Source organism: Lipophrys pholis (genome assembly GCF_963383615.2).
Source record: "Lipophrys pholis genome assembly, chromosome: 2".
NCBI classification, from domain to species: domain Eukaryota; kingdom Metazoa; phylum Chordata; class Actinopteri; order Blenniiformes; family Blenniidae; genus Lipophrys; species Lipophrys pholis.
Genome location: NC_137636.1, coordinates 4,698,063 through 4,711,956, shown reverse-complemented (window position 1 = coordinate 4,711,956; position 13,894 = coordinate 4,698,063). Strand labels below are relative to the sequence as shown.

Sequence of the window (13,894 nt, the reverse complement as noted above, 5' to 3'; positions counted from 1 at the left end):
TCCATGGGACAACTGAAAAATCACAGGAGGAACCATTGGGAACCATGGGAAAACCAATGGAGAGCTCCAGCAGAAACCATAGAAGAACATCAGTAACACTCATATAGGAGGAACTACGAAAGAACCAGAGTGGAACTACTGGAGAACCAACCATCATAACCAATGTAGAATCAATGTAAAACTATAGGGGATCCTTGAAAAACACATGACAACCCAAGTAGAACTAGAAGAAATGGACAGTGGACAATGAAATGAGAAATGGAGAACAAATGGAGAACCACAAGTGAACCAGAGAACAACCACAGAGGAGTGACAGGAAAAACAGAAGAGAACCATAGAAAAAGGCAAGAGAATCGAAGTAAAGGTATACTACAAGTACAGGGAACCATACGAGAACTGGAGTAAAACCAAAGAATACCTTAATTAAAATCTGCAGACCAAATCATACAAGACCAGGGAACTTGAGTCTTACATTAAAACCAACAATGAACTGAAAAAGCCGCATGGTGGTCACAGTGGTAAGCACTCTTGCCTAGATCCCAAACATGCACAAAAGAACATAAAGTGATATAAAACTACTACAAAGACACAAAACATTGACAAAAGCTGAATATAATCACAAAGACACACAAAAAAAGACTCCTGACAAACACTGACAAAGACACAAAACTATTACAGACCCCAAAAAACAAAATGACAAAAAGATGAAGACAACCACAACGACATGAAAATGATCAAGGAACCTGAAACGAACAGTAAAAACAAAAGAAACTAGAACGGGCACTCGGTAGAACGCATACCTTCGTCAACACCACATTTGTCCCCGTGGTCATGGAAACCAATGGATATAAGCTGTGAGCTCCGGAGCGGAGTTAGCAGTGAGCTTGCAGATGAACACTCCTTCCTATCGCAGGGAATTGACGACTCGCCGCGGACCTCCAGTGTTTCCACAACAGAGGAAATATCTTACCTCTCCAGGAGCTGCTGTGTCTGATAATGTATTACCTCCAATTAATTAACATTTGAAGTGTTTGCTGCAGTGGACGAGAGGGACAGAGTTACTGACCCTTTGACCTTTGACCTGATGGATTTCAAAATCTAATCAAGCCATGCTGTTGTCTGTTGATACAAGCTGAATCCTTTTGAGCCGTTCCATCCATTGTGGTAATGATTTGACCCCTTTCCACTGATGCGCACACACACCTGTATGATGAAACCAGTTACTTAATGAAGACTTAAATTGTATGTTTGTATGTGTTTCGTCAACTTTTCGCAAAAACTTTTAACCTGAATTACATGAAATCTCCAGGGAGGATTTGACATCATCGCAAAGGTAAAAACAGCACCCACTAGTGGCCCAACAGGAAAACTACATCGTTTCAGCCTTCCTTTCACTTCCGTGTAAACGGATATTGTTTTCACAACGTTGCCATCTGAAGGCAAAACGTTTCTCAAATGGAAACACAAAAATTATGCGTTTTCACTTGAAACATTGCCGGGCCTCGGGAGGGTGTCATTTATGATGTCTCCGAATGTTTTGCTATTTTTAGGCCCTCGGCCCATTGAGACGAAACAAAAAGAAAAAAAAAGTGTTTTTTTGGGTTTTAAAGACAACCAGCTCCGCCTACTAAACCGACTATAGCTTCCCCAAATCAGCCTTTTTTTCCTCGAACAATTTGAAGAGAAAACAAACGAGTACAGAACCTACATGAGACACAACAGAGAGGACCAGTTGACTTTGACCTCACGAGGTGGTAGTGTTGCACTTCATCATCAGCTGTACAGTGTCAGACTGATAGATCATCTATAGATCACCAAGGTTTCATTATGCAGATGACCTCAGGTTTCTCTGGGCCCCTCACTTGTGGCCAGCCCTGACGGTTTACATATGAGTTCAGATTGTGTTACCACCTCTACGTCACTTCTGCTCAAGTTTCTTTGGAAGCCTGTAAAGACTGTATCACTCAGACGTCCTCTTAAACGAAAACATGAGGATGTTTATGTATTATCTATGGCATATTTTCCAGCAATGCTACTGTCCCGGGACACATTCACAACACATGCTGTTCACACTACAAAGGCTATGTGGTCAGATGCTTCCCAAACCACTTGGGGAAGTGGTTTGAGTGAAAGCCCATTTGTTTACACTTGTCTTTATGGCTCACCCCATGTGATTGGATCACTTGAAACGCATGTTAACGCCAGTTGTAAACTTGATGGACCATAGCGCCCAGGGTGTGGCTCTTTAATTTGGGATTAAGAAATATGTATATGTCATTTGCCCGCTTCATGCTTTGGACAGCCTCCTGGAAATTGGGGCGAAACATCTTCCAAGACACGTGACCAAGACCAGTTGGCCTGATGCAATTTGTTTTGAGACACCCATTATTATGCACAGGCATAACAATCAAAACATATCCATAAAAGAGTGATAAGAAGTCCAAGTCTAAATTTAGTGTACATCTAATACATTTGAAAGTAAACTAAACATTTTGTACTTCAAAGAGACACACAACTTCTTTAATTTGATTTAAAAAGTACAGAAGATGATTTGGGCCACCTAAGACCCATTTTACACAACATCATCAAATGAAAAGAAAGGTGGTGGAAGCCACTGATAAAGCAACTATTTTAAACCGTGGAACTTTTACAAAATGCTCCAACTGTGTCTCCATTTAAAAGGGGCAAACACAACTTTTGAAAATGCGCCAACTCCATTGCCATGTAAAATGGGAGTTGACATAACTATTCTGAAATACTGCAACTGGACACAACAGCCATAATAAATACAATAGTTGTTCTGCACATGCGCAACTAGATGGACAATAACAATGTTTTCCTCCAGAGTGTCATGACTCCCAGTCCATATTCTCCTGGGACTTGGTAGTTTTGTGGTTGATAGTCACTGTAATAACAATCCAACTTAGTCATCTGTCCATACGAATGTCCGTGTTCTCCCATTGGTAGTGTTTATAATGTATTGTTCTCTGTGCGCATGTGTGTGTGTGGTTTGGATGACCACAACAGCCCACAGCGTCAACTCGTGGCCTGGCACGCTAACTACATTGTTTTCGTAATTTCTATTGTTTCAGCGAGAACTGAGAACGTTTTCAAAACGTCACTGTCTCACCGAGAAACTTTTCTTAAACTATGCATTTCCACTTGAAACATTGTGTAAACGGTCAGATTTCTGACTTTATGATCAGAATTCTGACTTACTTTATTATTTTTATTCTTTGAGGTAGCCACTTTACGGAAGAGTTTTAGGGCCACTGAAGAAAAAAAAAATTCGGAGGCAAAAAAAAAACAAAAAACCTTCGTGGCCCCAGAAAAAGTCGAAAATCAAAGTCGAGATTTTTTTTTTTCACAGTGGAAAAAAAAAGTCCGTCCATCCACATGCCAGCGCGTGTGACTGCTTTCTCAAAATGCATATCAGGCGGTTTAATGAAGTGATGAAAAGATGCTTCAGGACAGAATCTCGCTCATAAACACGATGCAGTTATCATCAGTATCAGGACTAGAAGAGACAGAGCAGCCTGCTGCGTTGTTCCGTCGCAGAAGTTCGTCGAGTACGAAGGACAAAGGCACGGATCCCGGGGTGGTTATTTAAATGTGTTCTTATTAATCAAGGAAATCCTGTGTAAAATCACATGTCCATAAGCAGTAAGCAACCCGATATAGTCAGAATTAAGTGATTTAATGTGAATTCACATCTACGGGCAAATGATGAGGGATGGATTGACGTCTCTCCGTGAAAAAAAAAAATCTCGACTTTGATTTTCAACTTTTCAGTGGCCCTAAAACTCTTCCGTACACTTATCTCCCGTACAAATGCTTTTTAAAATTTATTTTATTGCTGTACACACAGTCGACCGGCGTCACAGTGACGTATGTGCGGCTGTGACGTGTCGCGGCTGGCTGTGACGTGTCGCAGCTCGTGGTGCTGGTTGGAAGGTTCGCGGGAAACGTCCCAAAACAAACCGGCTCTGGTGTGCACGCGAGCCGCGTCACCGCGACTCGGAAGTTTCACCGAACAAAGTTAGTCCGTTAGCGAATACCGAGAAGGTTCACCGTCTGAACGTGCGCGCGTTCGAAGGAAGAGCTGCGGTTAAAAGCCGGTTAAAGAACACCGAGGTCCGTTAGCTGCGCTCCGTAGCTCCAGGCTAACCACCGCTAATCGGTTAGCTTAGCACCGAGCTAACCTCCAGAGGGGCCGGCCGGGACATCCACCGGCTTCACACCGGGAGGGAGATGGCGGAAAGGCCGGAAGACCTCAACCTTCCCAACGCGGTGATCACCCGCATCATCAAGGAGGCGGTGAGTCCGAGCGGCGGAGCCTCGGTTCTGGGTCGCTGCCAGCGGGCACACGGTGGATGCGCTAAGCTCTGCGTGTCTCCCCGCTGTGAGCGGTCAGAAAGCTCCGGAGGTCCGTTTACAAACGCACCGAGAGGAGCTCCGATGTCCACAGAAACTCTTCTAACCATCAAACTGACGCGTTTTCTGTCCAAAAACTCTATATTAATGCGTCTTTAAGGCTTCTGACTGTTGCTTGTGAAAGACATGGCGGCCTACCTGGATACAGGCGTTACTATGGAAACGGATTAATTCTATTTGAGTGTGTTTTAGATTTCCATAAAGTAGATGTTTCTGTAGAACCAGACTCAGGACCAGAACCAGAACCAGAGGAGAAGACGCTCTGTAGTCTAAATGAGAATTTAACCATCTTCAAATCAACTTAAATCACTCGTGCATTCTTTCCGGTGGAGGTGCAGGTCTTTGTAGTTGTGTATCTGCTGCAGTGTTGTCCTGACTCCTCCACCATTTCCTGCCAACAGCTCCCAGATGGGGTGAACGTGTCCAAAGAGGCTCGCAGGGCCATCTCTCAGGCCGCCAGCGTCTTCGTGCTCTACGCCACATCCTGGTGAGCAGATCCATTCACACTTTCAGACCTGTGCGCGTCCACTCTGCCGCCGGCCTCCGCTCAATGCTGCGTCTCTGTCCGCAGCGCCAATAACTTCGCCATGAAGGCGAAGAGGAAGACGCTGAATGCCGGAGACGTGCTGGCGGCGATGGAGGAGATGGAGTTCGAACGGTTCCTGGAGCCTCTCAGGGAAGCTTTGGAAGGTGAGGAAGTTTGAGAAGAAACCAAAGAGCTCGCAATCTGTAGTCCTGAATGAGAACAAATCATGAGAAAAACCCTCTAATTGAAATACTTTGAGAGTAAATATTAAATCTGTCACTTTGTCAGGTCTGTAAAAGTAGTCTCAGTTCAGTCATTGAACTTGTAATACAGATTTTATAAAACCAAACACTTATATACCACGTATGTGCAAGAAAACTAACACTCATTTTCACCTTTACTGGCTTCAAAATGTCTCGAAATGTCAAAATTGTCATTAGATATTTGTAAACTGTTACGTTTTTCCACTAAACTAACAAAAATTTTCTTTTAACTTATTATTATTATTATTTTTTTTACATTTTATTTAAAAAAAACTTGTAGATTGGAACAAAATGAGAGTTACTTATTAATAATACTAAGTCAGCAACATAACAGGGCGAAAACAATACTTTTTGAAGTACTTTCCATCTTAATGGAAACGCGGAGAAAAATGTAACTTATCTTAAACGCTTCTTCATGCACACCATGCACACCATGGCTGTAGTAAACAGTTGCTCTGCACATGCTCAGTATATAATAACGACACTATTTCCTCCAGAGGGTCATGCCTCCCAGTCCAGATTCTCCAGGACTTGGTAGTTTTATTTTGACAGTCACCGTAATAACAATCCAACTTGGTCGTCTGTTGATACGACTGTCCGTCTGCCCCCATTGTTAATGTTTACAGCATGTTGTTTTCTGCACGTGTGTGTGGTTTCATTGCAAAACGAACAACGGTGCCAACTTGTGGCCTGACATGCTAACAAGGTCATTTTCACAACGTTGCCGTTGTAAACGCGAAACCTTTCTGAAACGAAAACACAAAAAACGATGTGTTCTCAGTTGAAACTCGGTTGAACGAAGCCGCGGTTGATGTTGTGGCTGCAGCTTCATTGACTGTGTTTGTGCTTCACAGTTTACAAAAAGGGTCAGAAAGGGAAGAAGGAAGTTTCCGAGCAGCGACGCAAAGACAAGGAGAAGAAGGCCGACGCCGAACCGGACAAGAGCCGCGAGGAGGAGGAGGATGAAGAGGAGGAGGAGCGCATGGAGGAGGAGCCGGAGGCCGAGAACGAGGCAGCCGAGGAGGAGGAGGACGAGGAGGAGGAGGTGGACAACTGAGGTTGAGAGCAGGTGGAGGGGGAGGAGTCTTCCAGCACAACCCGCCAATCACGATGTGGCCAGGCTCCGATGTTCCACTCGGCCCGTTGCAGCTGTAACTTACAATCAGAAGGAGATTTAGGATTTCAAACCTTCCATCTCTTCCAGCACACTTTAGTCCTGGATGTTCTTCGTCTCTCAGCTCAGAGGAACGTTGAAGCCTTGTCATATTTTTTACTATTAACCAGGAAGTAAAACTACAAATAATAATAAAGAAAAAAAATCCTCGATAAGAGAAAGTTTGCAGCAACGTTTCCCAGCACACAGATGACTGTTTATGAGCCATCTGAAGGTTTACCTGCTTCACTTCCTTTGTGGATCAAATCTTTTTCATACATTTTTAACAGGCGTTGGTTGTTTACATCCCCAGAAAGTTGAAGTCACTGATCTGTGAAATTAAATGAAACCATTTTTTGTCATACAAGTTCCCGCAAAATTGAACAAACGCTGAATTCCAGAGAGCTGACGTGAACATTTGGTGCTTTTCCCGGACTTCTCTCTCACGTTATCTTGTTGCACTCGGCCGTTTCTTCTTCACTTTTTCAACAATTTGTACTTTTTGTAGACGTGGAAGTTTTCAATAAATATTTTGTATAAAACAAACGGAGGTTGGTCCGACTCGTGTCTGATCCTTCGTCGGGTTTCCTGCAGAACACATTCAGGATACACCAATCAGCCATAACATCATGACCACTGACGGGTCATTTACACCCGTTTACATAACGTTTCAAGTGTAAACGCATCGTTTTACTCACAAGTGACTCATATCCGACCTGTTTTGTGGCCGTGTGAAAGTCCCAATTCCGATTTTTTTTTTACACCAGAACCAGGCCTTGTTTGGACGTGATAACAATTCAGATATTTTTCTACATGCAACTACTACATGTGACTGACGTCACGGCTAAGTGCTGGAGGAAGCGGCTCCACCAAAATGTTATAAGCTGTTGAAAGCTGTGCTCTCTTTTATCCTCATTGTCCCTCTTTCCCTCGTCATGTTGTCGGCTCGTATTTAACAACCACTTGAAAATGAATGGACACACTGACCAGCGTTGCCAGATATGGCGGGTATCGCCAAACTGGGGAGTCAAGCTCTTATCCTTTTAACTTTTTTATTCGTGCAATTTGTGTGTTTATGGCGTGTTCTCTAGCACACCTATAATAGTTTTAACATGATTTCTACACAAGCTGAGATTTGGGCTGGTTTTTATTGAGGTGTCTGGGTTTTACGTTGTTTGGGCTGGAAATAGTCACATCTGGCAACCCTCGTGCTGACCTTCATGCCATATGTAAATAGCGTGATCCGGCGTGACTTCTCGTCGTCTTCTGCACTCTGGGCCCCGAAAACGTCCGATCCGATCACGTTCACAGGTCACGTTTCAAATGATCAGGCAATAAAAATCGAAATCAGAATTGAGCATCAAGACCTGCGGTGTGAACTTAGCCTTAGTTGTTTTGAAACGGAACCACACACACATGCCAACAGAGAACAATTGGCTATAAATAAACATTAACCAGTTCGGCCACACGATGGCTGTCTTGCCTTCACAGTAAGACAGCCTGGATTCAAATACTGTGCGGGGCCTTTCTCTGTGGAGGTTAAATGTCCTGTGTCTCTCTGGCTTTCTTCCAGTGGCTCCGAGCACCGTTGTCGTGTAAACAGACACACACAACGCAAAGAAAGTTTTGTTTTCACTCAAATCGTTGCAACGTGAAGAAGCTTATTCCTAAAGTTCCACGTTAGAAACTCAAACTGCTGCAGAAGTCCTGCTGGTTCTGATCGAAGCTGTCAGAATCCACCACCAGGGGGCACCAAAGCACTGGGAAGAATGTGGTCCTCTCTGACGGAGCAGGGTCTCACCTGTCCTATGTGCTGAGGCGTGTGGGCGGGTCTTATCTGAGGAGCACCTGATGGATCAAGTTCAGATTCTGAGCAGGAGGAAGACTGAACATCAGTGGTGTCAGTCAGTCAATCTGCCACACCAAGCAAATTGACATTTCAAGGCTTTTTTTTTTTAAAGCACATTTCTTCATTGTTGCGACACCGAGACCCGAGCTGTGAAATCGTGACGCTGCAATGAACGCTAACTTAATCGTGGCTATCAAACCGGCCTCAAAGCCATAGTCAGTGTAGAAATCACCCATAATGCAACTAGAATTTTTTGGGGGGCATTTCACTGTATTTCCATCAGGTTTAATTAAAATTGGCTTCATGAATTTTTTTTGAAAGAAAGTTTCATCACATAAACTCTGCCCCACTAAGAAACTGTTTCAGTCTAATGACATTTTACCACTCTTGATGAAACCCAGTCTTATGCAGCCTCTGAAACGTGATACTCCCAATTTGAACTAAAACTGCAAAAATTGAGTTCACTTAAAGTTCTGTATTTTGCACAAGTGCAGCCTCCGGAAGGTTCTGCAGCCCTAAAAGCATAACCTTCAGATTCAACTCTTGCCCCACCCACCACCACCAGACTGCTGAACCAATTCTCTCCCCTGGACACCTATACCCAGCTTCGCCATATTGAATTACTGAAAATTGCTTTAATGCATGTTACACAAGTTTGTATTTTTCCATAAAGCATTGTCGTCTTCCTGCTGCGCCGAACCATTGCAAAATGTAAAACCGTAAGCTTTGTCTAAATGACTGATCATGTAAAATATACTGAAAATTATAAAATCTATTCCAGTAATTATTTAAAAGCTTTAAACCTTTATTCGGAAACATTTGGAAGAGAATCTTAAAAGTTCCTTTCAGACCGTTTGTTCCAACATCGGTGTGTTTGCACACTTGATTAAAAAATTAAAAGCAAAGACAAGCTGCTCAGTTTGTGTCACATTTTATTGGAGTCTGGTTTAATCAGACGGACACTCGACTTTGCCGCTGTTGATGTCATCGATGACGTCGTGGGGATGGCGTCCGTCGATGGTGCAGCCCACAGACTGAGCGGTTCCCAGGATCTCCTTGATGGTTCCTGCAGACAAACAAGTTCCACGTTTGAAAAACACGAGACATTTGTGTACCGGACAAAGTTCTTAGCGATGATCTAGTACATTCCCTTAAGTTTTAATGTTCCGGACTTTACGGCACAGAGCGGCCCACCAGCAAGGACCACCCTGTTTCCTAAAGCCGGGTCACTCTGAGCCTCCACTGGACTCCACCCAGTCACCGGCTAGACGGGTGTAGTGGCGGGAGGCTCGCGGGATCAAACCCGGCGGAGTTGATGCTTCTTACCGGAGAGTTCTCTGGCGATGGAGCGAGGCCTCATGACACGAGCCACGCCCACAATCTCGTCAAAGGTAACGCTGCCGCTGTGCTTGACTGGAAGAGGAAAAAGGAAAAAGAAATGAATGAGGGAGAGAACGTCTTCCAGGACCGTTAATCTGCGGGTTTGTGATCAGTCACTTACTGTTCTTGACCTTCTTGCGATCACGAGGAGGTTCCTTCAGAGCCTTGATGATGAGAGCAGATGCAGACGGAACCACTTCAATCTGTCAAAACAAGACACATTCAGCTTTAGGAACAAAGACCACCCACCGAGCAAACCAACATTTAAATGCTCATTTTTATTCACCGTTGCTTTTCACACCAAACTAGTTTTGTTTGTGTCCTTCAGAACAGTCACTTATTATCATTTCCTTCATTTACACTGAAACTCAAAACGTCTGTTTTTGATGTACGTTTACAGTGCTCAGTCACTGAAAGCACAACTTTTTGAAAACATAGTTGCTGGTTTTTCTACTTTATTTGAGATCACGGCTCAAGACTGGTTTGATAGCACATTATTTTGCTATTTTAAAGATCTGTATTGGGTTTAAACTGTCATTTGGACACAAACTGAACTTGTCCAGAAATCAAAAGTTGACAAGTTAAGTTTGTTATAAGAACATCTTTTACTACTTTTGAACCTGATCCAAGACTCAAGTTTAGGGGCATCAAACTAGGAGCCGGACCCGTAAATGTCAAAATAACCTTTAAATTTAAACAGGATGAAAGTTACTTCCATCAACAAAGCCAATTTTAATTAAATCTTCTGGTGCAAAATACATTGAAATGTCAAGAACAATTTAGAGCTTCACTAGGAGCGTTTCTGAAACCCACCCTGACAGCATGGCTTTGAGACTAAATGTTAGTTTGCCATCTTTCATGGCAACATCACCGATATGTTAGCTTGGGTCTGTGCCATGTCCACTAGTCTGGTCAGCCTGATAAGAGCCTCTTACGACCACTAACATCCCATAGGCCTTATGTTTGACACCCCTGGTCCACTGCAACGTTTCTTTTTCTTTTTTTAAACTTGAATTCTGCCTCTCAGATGGCGCTGTACGTACCGCGGCCTGCCTGTTCAGGATGGTCAGCTTCACGGTGATCCTCAGGCCCTTCCAGTCTCCGGTGGCCTTCGCGATGTCATCACCGACTTTCTTGGGAGACTGTAAAGAGAAGACGACCGGTTAACAAGGCAGGGATGTGAAGAGGTTCAATCCAGGATCAGTCCGGGGTGCTTGTTCCGGACTTTACGGCACAGAGCGGCCCACCAGCGAGGACCACCCTGTTTCCTAAAGCCGGGTCACTCTGAGCCTCCACTGGACTCCACCCAGTCACCGACTGGACGGGCGTAGTGGCGGGAGGCTCCTGGGGTGCAGACTAACGGGCGGCTGGACGACACTCACCAGACCCAGGGGTCCGATCTTGGGGGCCAGAGCCGAGGTGGCTCCAACTTCTCCTCCTGTGCACCTCATGTACACTGAAACAGAAACGAAGCCTTATTGAGACAACTTAAACATGTTCAACCACAACTTATCAACCAACTTTCACGTTTTAGAACGAGTCCCATACGACATTCATACTTAACCATTAAACCCAAAATATGTACGACGCCAACGGATGCAACTTGTACTTTACGACGCCAACGGATGCAACTAGAACTTTACTTCACAATTTGTATTTGCAGCAAGATACTTCAAAGGACAAACTGACATTAAAACTCTGGACTCGTGCTTCAGATTGATAAAAAACACAATAGTCCTGACGCTTATTTTTCTCATTTAAAAGTCTGTACATGCAGGAGCAGCAAAAATGTCTGAAATTTTTTTAACATGCGCATTAAAAGGAAACGTCATTAAACGTGCACCAATCCCACGTCACGTATAAACTGCCCGTTTCTTCAGAGTTAAGAACTTCACCTGCTCTTGTAGTTTAAGTATGACTGCCTCCCCAAAATGTACTATGGCAATCCAGAGGATCCACTTCACACCTGTATGACAGGTGTCCCACCCTGATTCAACACAATCTAATCTCATATGAGATTTCTTCTTTTCAGGGATTTAGGTTCTTAAATCATTGGCATGTTTAATGGATTGGTTTTAAGAAAGTCAAAATGGAAAGGTTTTTTTTTTTTTTAAAGTCTTGCTGAAATGAAATATCTAGGGACAAACTAAAGTCAACAATTAAACTACAAAATAATTTAATCACAATTTTCAAACTCCCAAGGAAGATTAATTTAGTCACAGCAGAGAAATCTAAAACACAAAATTAAAAACCCTTGATGTAACTATTAGATCCCACATTGTGGCCTCGAGTGATTCAATCAGATATATTGTAGGTCCACAAAAAATGGGGAAACAGTTTAACTTTTAAATGTCATCTTCCAACCATAAACTTATGACGCCCTCAAACATTTGTTTGACAAATGTTTTGATGAAGTGTGCATTTTGGGATAATTGATATTTTAGAACAGAAATACCTTCATCCCAAATGAAAAATGTTGTTATCCACAGAGTAGAAATTTGAATTATGGGGACAATTTTTCCAATTTCATAGTATGACACTCCATATACAACCTCTTTCACTACAACAATTTCAATTTTAAGTTTGAGGTCAGTGGTTTAGAAAGTTAAGCTTTAACATTTATAATGATGCAACACGGTCAATTAACTAAACCAACTTATTTAGAAAAATCGTGCAATAACGTCCGAGGCTGAATGAGAATAGCTTATTGATTAGTGACGAAAATTACAAAAATTACCACACGCATTATTCTAATGGATAAACAGATGACTTGATTGACTTTTATCAACTCGCATGAACATTAAAAATCTCCCCGGCTAACATTAGCAGCTAGCTGGTTTCTCCCACGTGGAAACTTACAACAACCCCGACGCACAAATAACAATCCAGATTAAAATATTAGCAGCCAATAATCAATCGTAACACCATTGCGACGCGTTTCGGGTTCCGTTTTTACCATTTTTCCCCGCACACCGTTCAGCGGCCGCACGGCGTGAAGGAAACCGCCGCGCAGGGCCTCCATCTTGGTTCTGAGCAGGTCTCAGCTGCTTTTATTAAAAACCTACCAATCTTAACCTCGTTGGGATCGAATTTGGGAGGCATGATGGCGCTGTGTAGGTTGAGCTCAGTTCAGCTTGGTTGGTGAGGGTGTCGGATGAACCCGGCTTCGGGACGACCGATTACTGTTGCACCTTCACCGATAAGGGGAAGAAGTGAAAAGGGAGCGTCGGCGGGCGGAGGGAATTTTATATACCAGGGTAATCCCGCGAGAGCTGTGGAAATATCGCGAGAACTACAGAGGTGCAGGGAAACCACGCGATAACTCATTTTTATGTTCTGCGACGTCATATAAAAACGTTCCCGGTAAACAAACAAACAAACAAACAAAAGACACAGAAACAGCAATAAAGAAACTCTTGTATCAGTCATAAATATCCAATTGTGTTTTCTACAAATGTAAGGTATTAAAAACGAAACAATTAACCAAGTTACTTTAAATTAAGGTAATAGGATTATTTTTTAACCCAAAAAACTTTGAATAAAAATAATTTGAATATTATTAAATAATAAAGCAACAACAAAAAAGTGATTCACAATATTGATTCATAACATAACATAACATAACATAACATAACATAACATAACATAACATAACATAACATAACTAACTAACTAAGTAACTATCAGAAGAAATACTGAGGAGAATCATCATCAGATTTGTCATAAATAAATAATTCAAAAGAAATTAATTGAGAAAGTAATTGACTAAAGTAAATTCCAATTTAAATATATTATATAATCATATCTTATTAAATAAATTATTTAATTAATTAAAAACGAATACATTAATTTAAAAAGGTTAATCATTCTTATTACAGTTGAAGTAAATACTACATTTATTGTCTATTAGATATATTTAATATATTATAATATGATATATTCTAAATGTACACAAATAAATAATTATATCAGTGGATTTGTTTTTTTTGTATTTCATCTGTCTCAGCAATGAGAAAAACAACAACTGAATGTCTTTTATAAATTTAGAAAATAATATATAGAAAATGATTTGCCCATATAAATGAATAAGAAAATCAAAAGTCAAGTTATATTCAAATTGAATAAATAATGTTTTGACACATAATTTATGTATATTCTAATCTAATAAAAAGAAAATGAAAGTTGTTTTATTTGATGCAGCACCAGTTTATGCACAAATCAACATTCTCCGTCATCATGTTTCGTTTGGTCTCTTTAGAAAATAGTTATAGTAAGTCTGCAGTGTACGT

General features: G+C 42.0%; 2 protein-coding genes across 3 annotated transcripts; one reads left to right on the top strand and one right to left on the bottom strand.

Annotated features, from left to right (window-relative positions):
- The first annotated feature begins 3,930 nt into the window (after nt 1-3,930).
- Nucleotides 3,931-6,914, top strand: pole3 (polymerase (DNA directed), epsilon 3 (p17 subunit)). The gene is made up of 4 exons (XM_080458829.1): nt 3,931-4,317; nt 4,836-4,921; nt 5,006-5,124; nt 6,078-6,914. Exons 1-4 carry the CDS (start codon nt 4,252-4,254, stop codon nt 6,278-6,280), a joined length of 474 nt encoding a protein of 157 aa, XP_080314955.1. The 5' UTR covers nt 3,931-4,251; the 3' UTR covers nt 6,281-6,914.
- A 2,228-nt stretch (nt 6,915-9,142) lies between these two features.
- rpl12 (ribosomal protein L12) lies at nt 9,143-12,827 on the bottom strand. Of its 2 annotated transcripts, none has more exons than XM_080491744.1 (6): nt 12,562-12,827; nt 10,988-11,061; nt 10,649-10,747; nt 9,727-9,808; nt 9,552-9,638; nt 9,143-9,291 (listed from the first exon to the last, which is right to left on the bottom strand). In XM_080491744.1, the coding sequence occupies exons 2-6, from the start codon at nt 11,054-11,056 to the stop codon at nt 9,173-9,175; spliced, it is 456 nt and encodes a 151-aa protein (XP_080347870.1). In that variant the 5' UTR covers nt 11,057-11,061; nt 12,562-12,827; the 3' UTR covers nt 9,143-9,172. The 2 variants fall into 2 exon arrangements, with proteins under 2 accessions (XP_080347870.1, XP_080347869.1); XM_080491743.1 differs by having other exon boundaries at nt 12,671-12,827.
- Between the last annotated feature and the right edge of the window lie 1,067 nt (nt 12,828-13,894).

Bases quoted from the DNA above. Each gene is read 5' to 3' on its own strand.
- pole3 (XM_080458829.1), top strand. From the start codon at position 4,252: ATGGCGGAAAGGCCGGAAGACCTCAACCTTCCCAACGCGGTGATCACC. The intron at 4,318-4,835 runs GTGAGTCCGAGC...TCCTGCCAACAG, and splicing joins CCCGCATCATCAAGGAGGCG to CTCCCAGATGGGGTGAACGT. The intron at 5,125-6,077 runs GTGAGGAAGTTT...TGTGCTTCACAG, and splicing joins TCTCAGGGAAGCTTTGGAAG to TTTACAAAAAGGGTCAGAAA.
- rpl12 (XM_080491743.1), bottom strand. From the start codon at position 12,707: ATGCCTCCCAAATTCGATCCCAACGAGGTTAAGATTG. The intron at 10,748-10,987 runs GTGAGTGTCGTC...TTCTCTTTACAG, and splicing joins AGATCGGACCCCTGGGTCTG to TCTCCCAAGAAAGTCGGTGA. The intron at 9,292-9,551 runs GTAAGAAGCATC...GTTTGTCTGCAG, and splicing joins CATCGCCAGAGAACTCTCCG to GAACCATCAAGGAGATCCTG.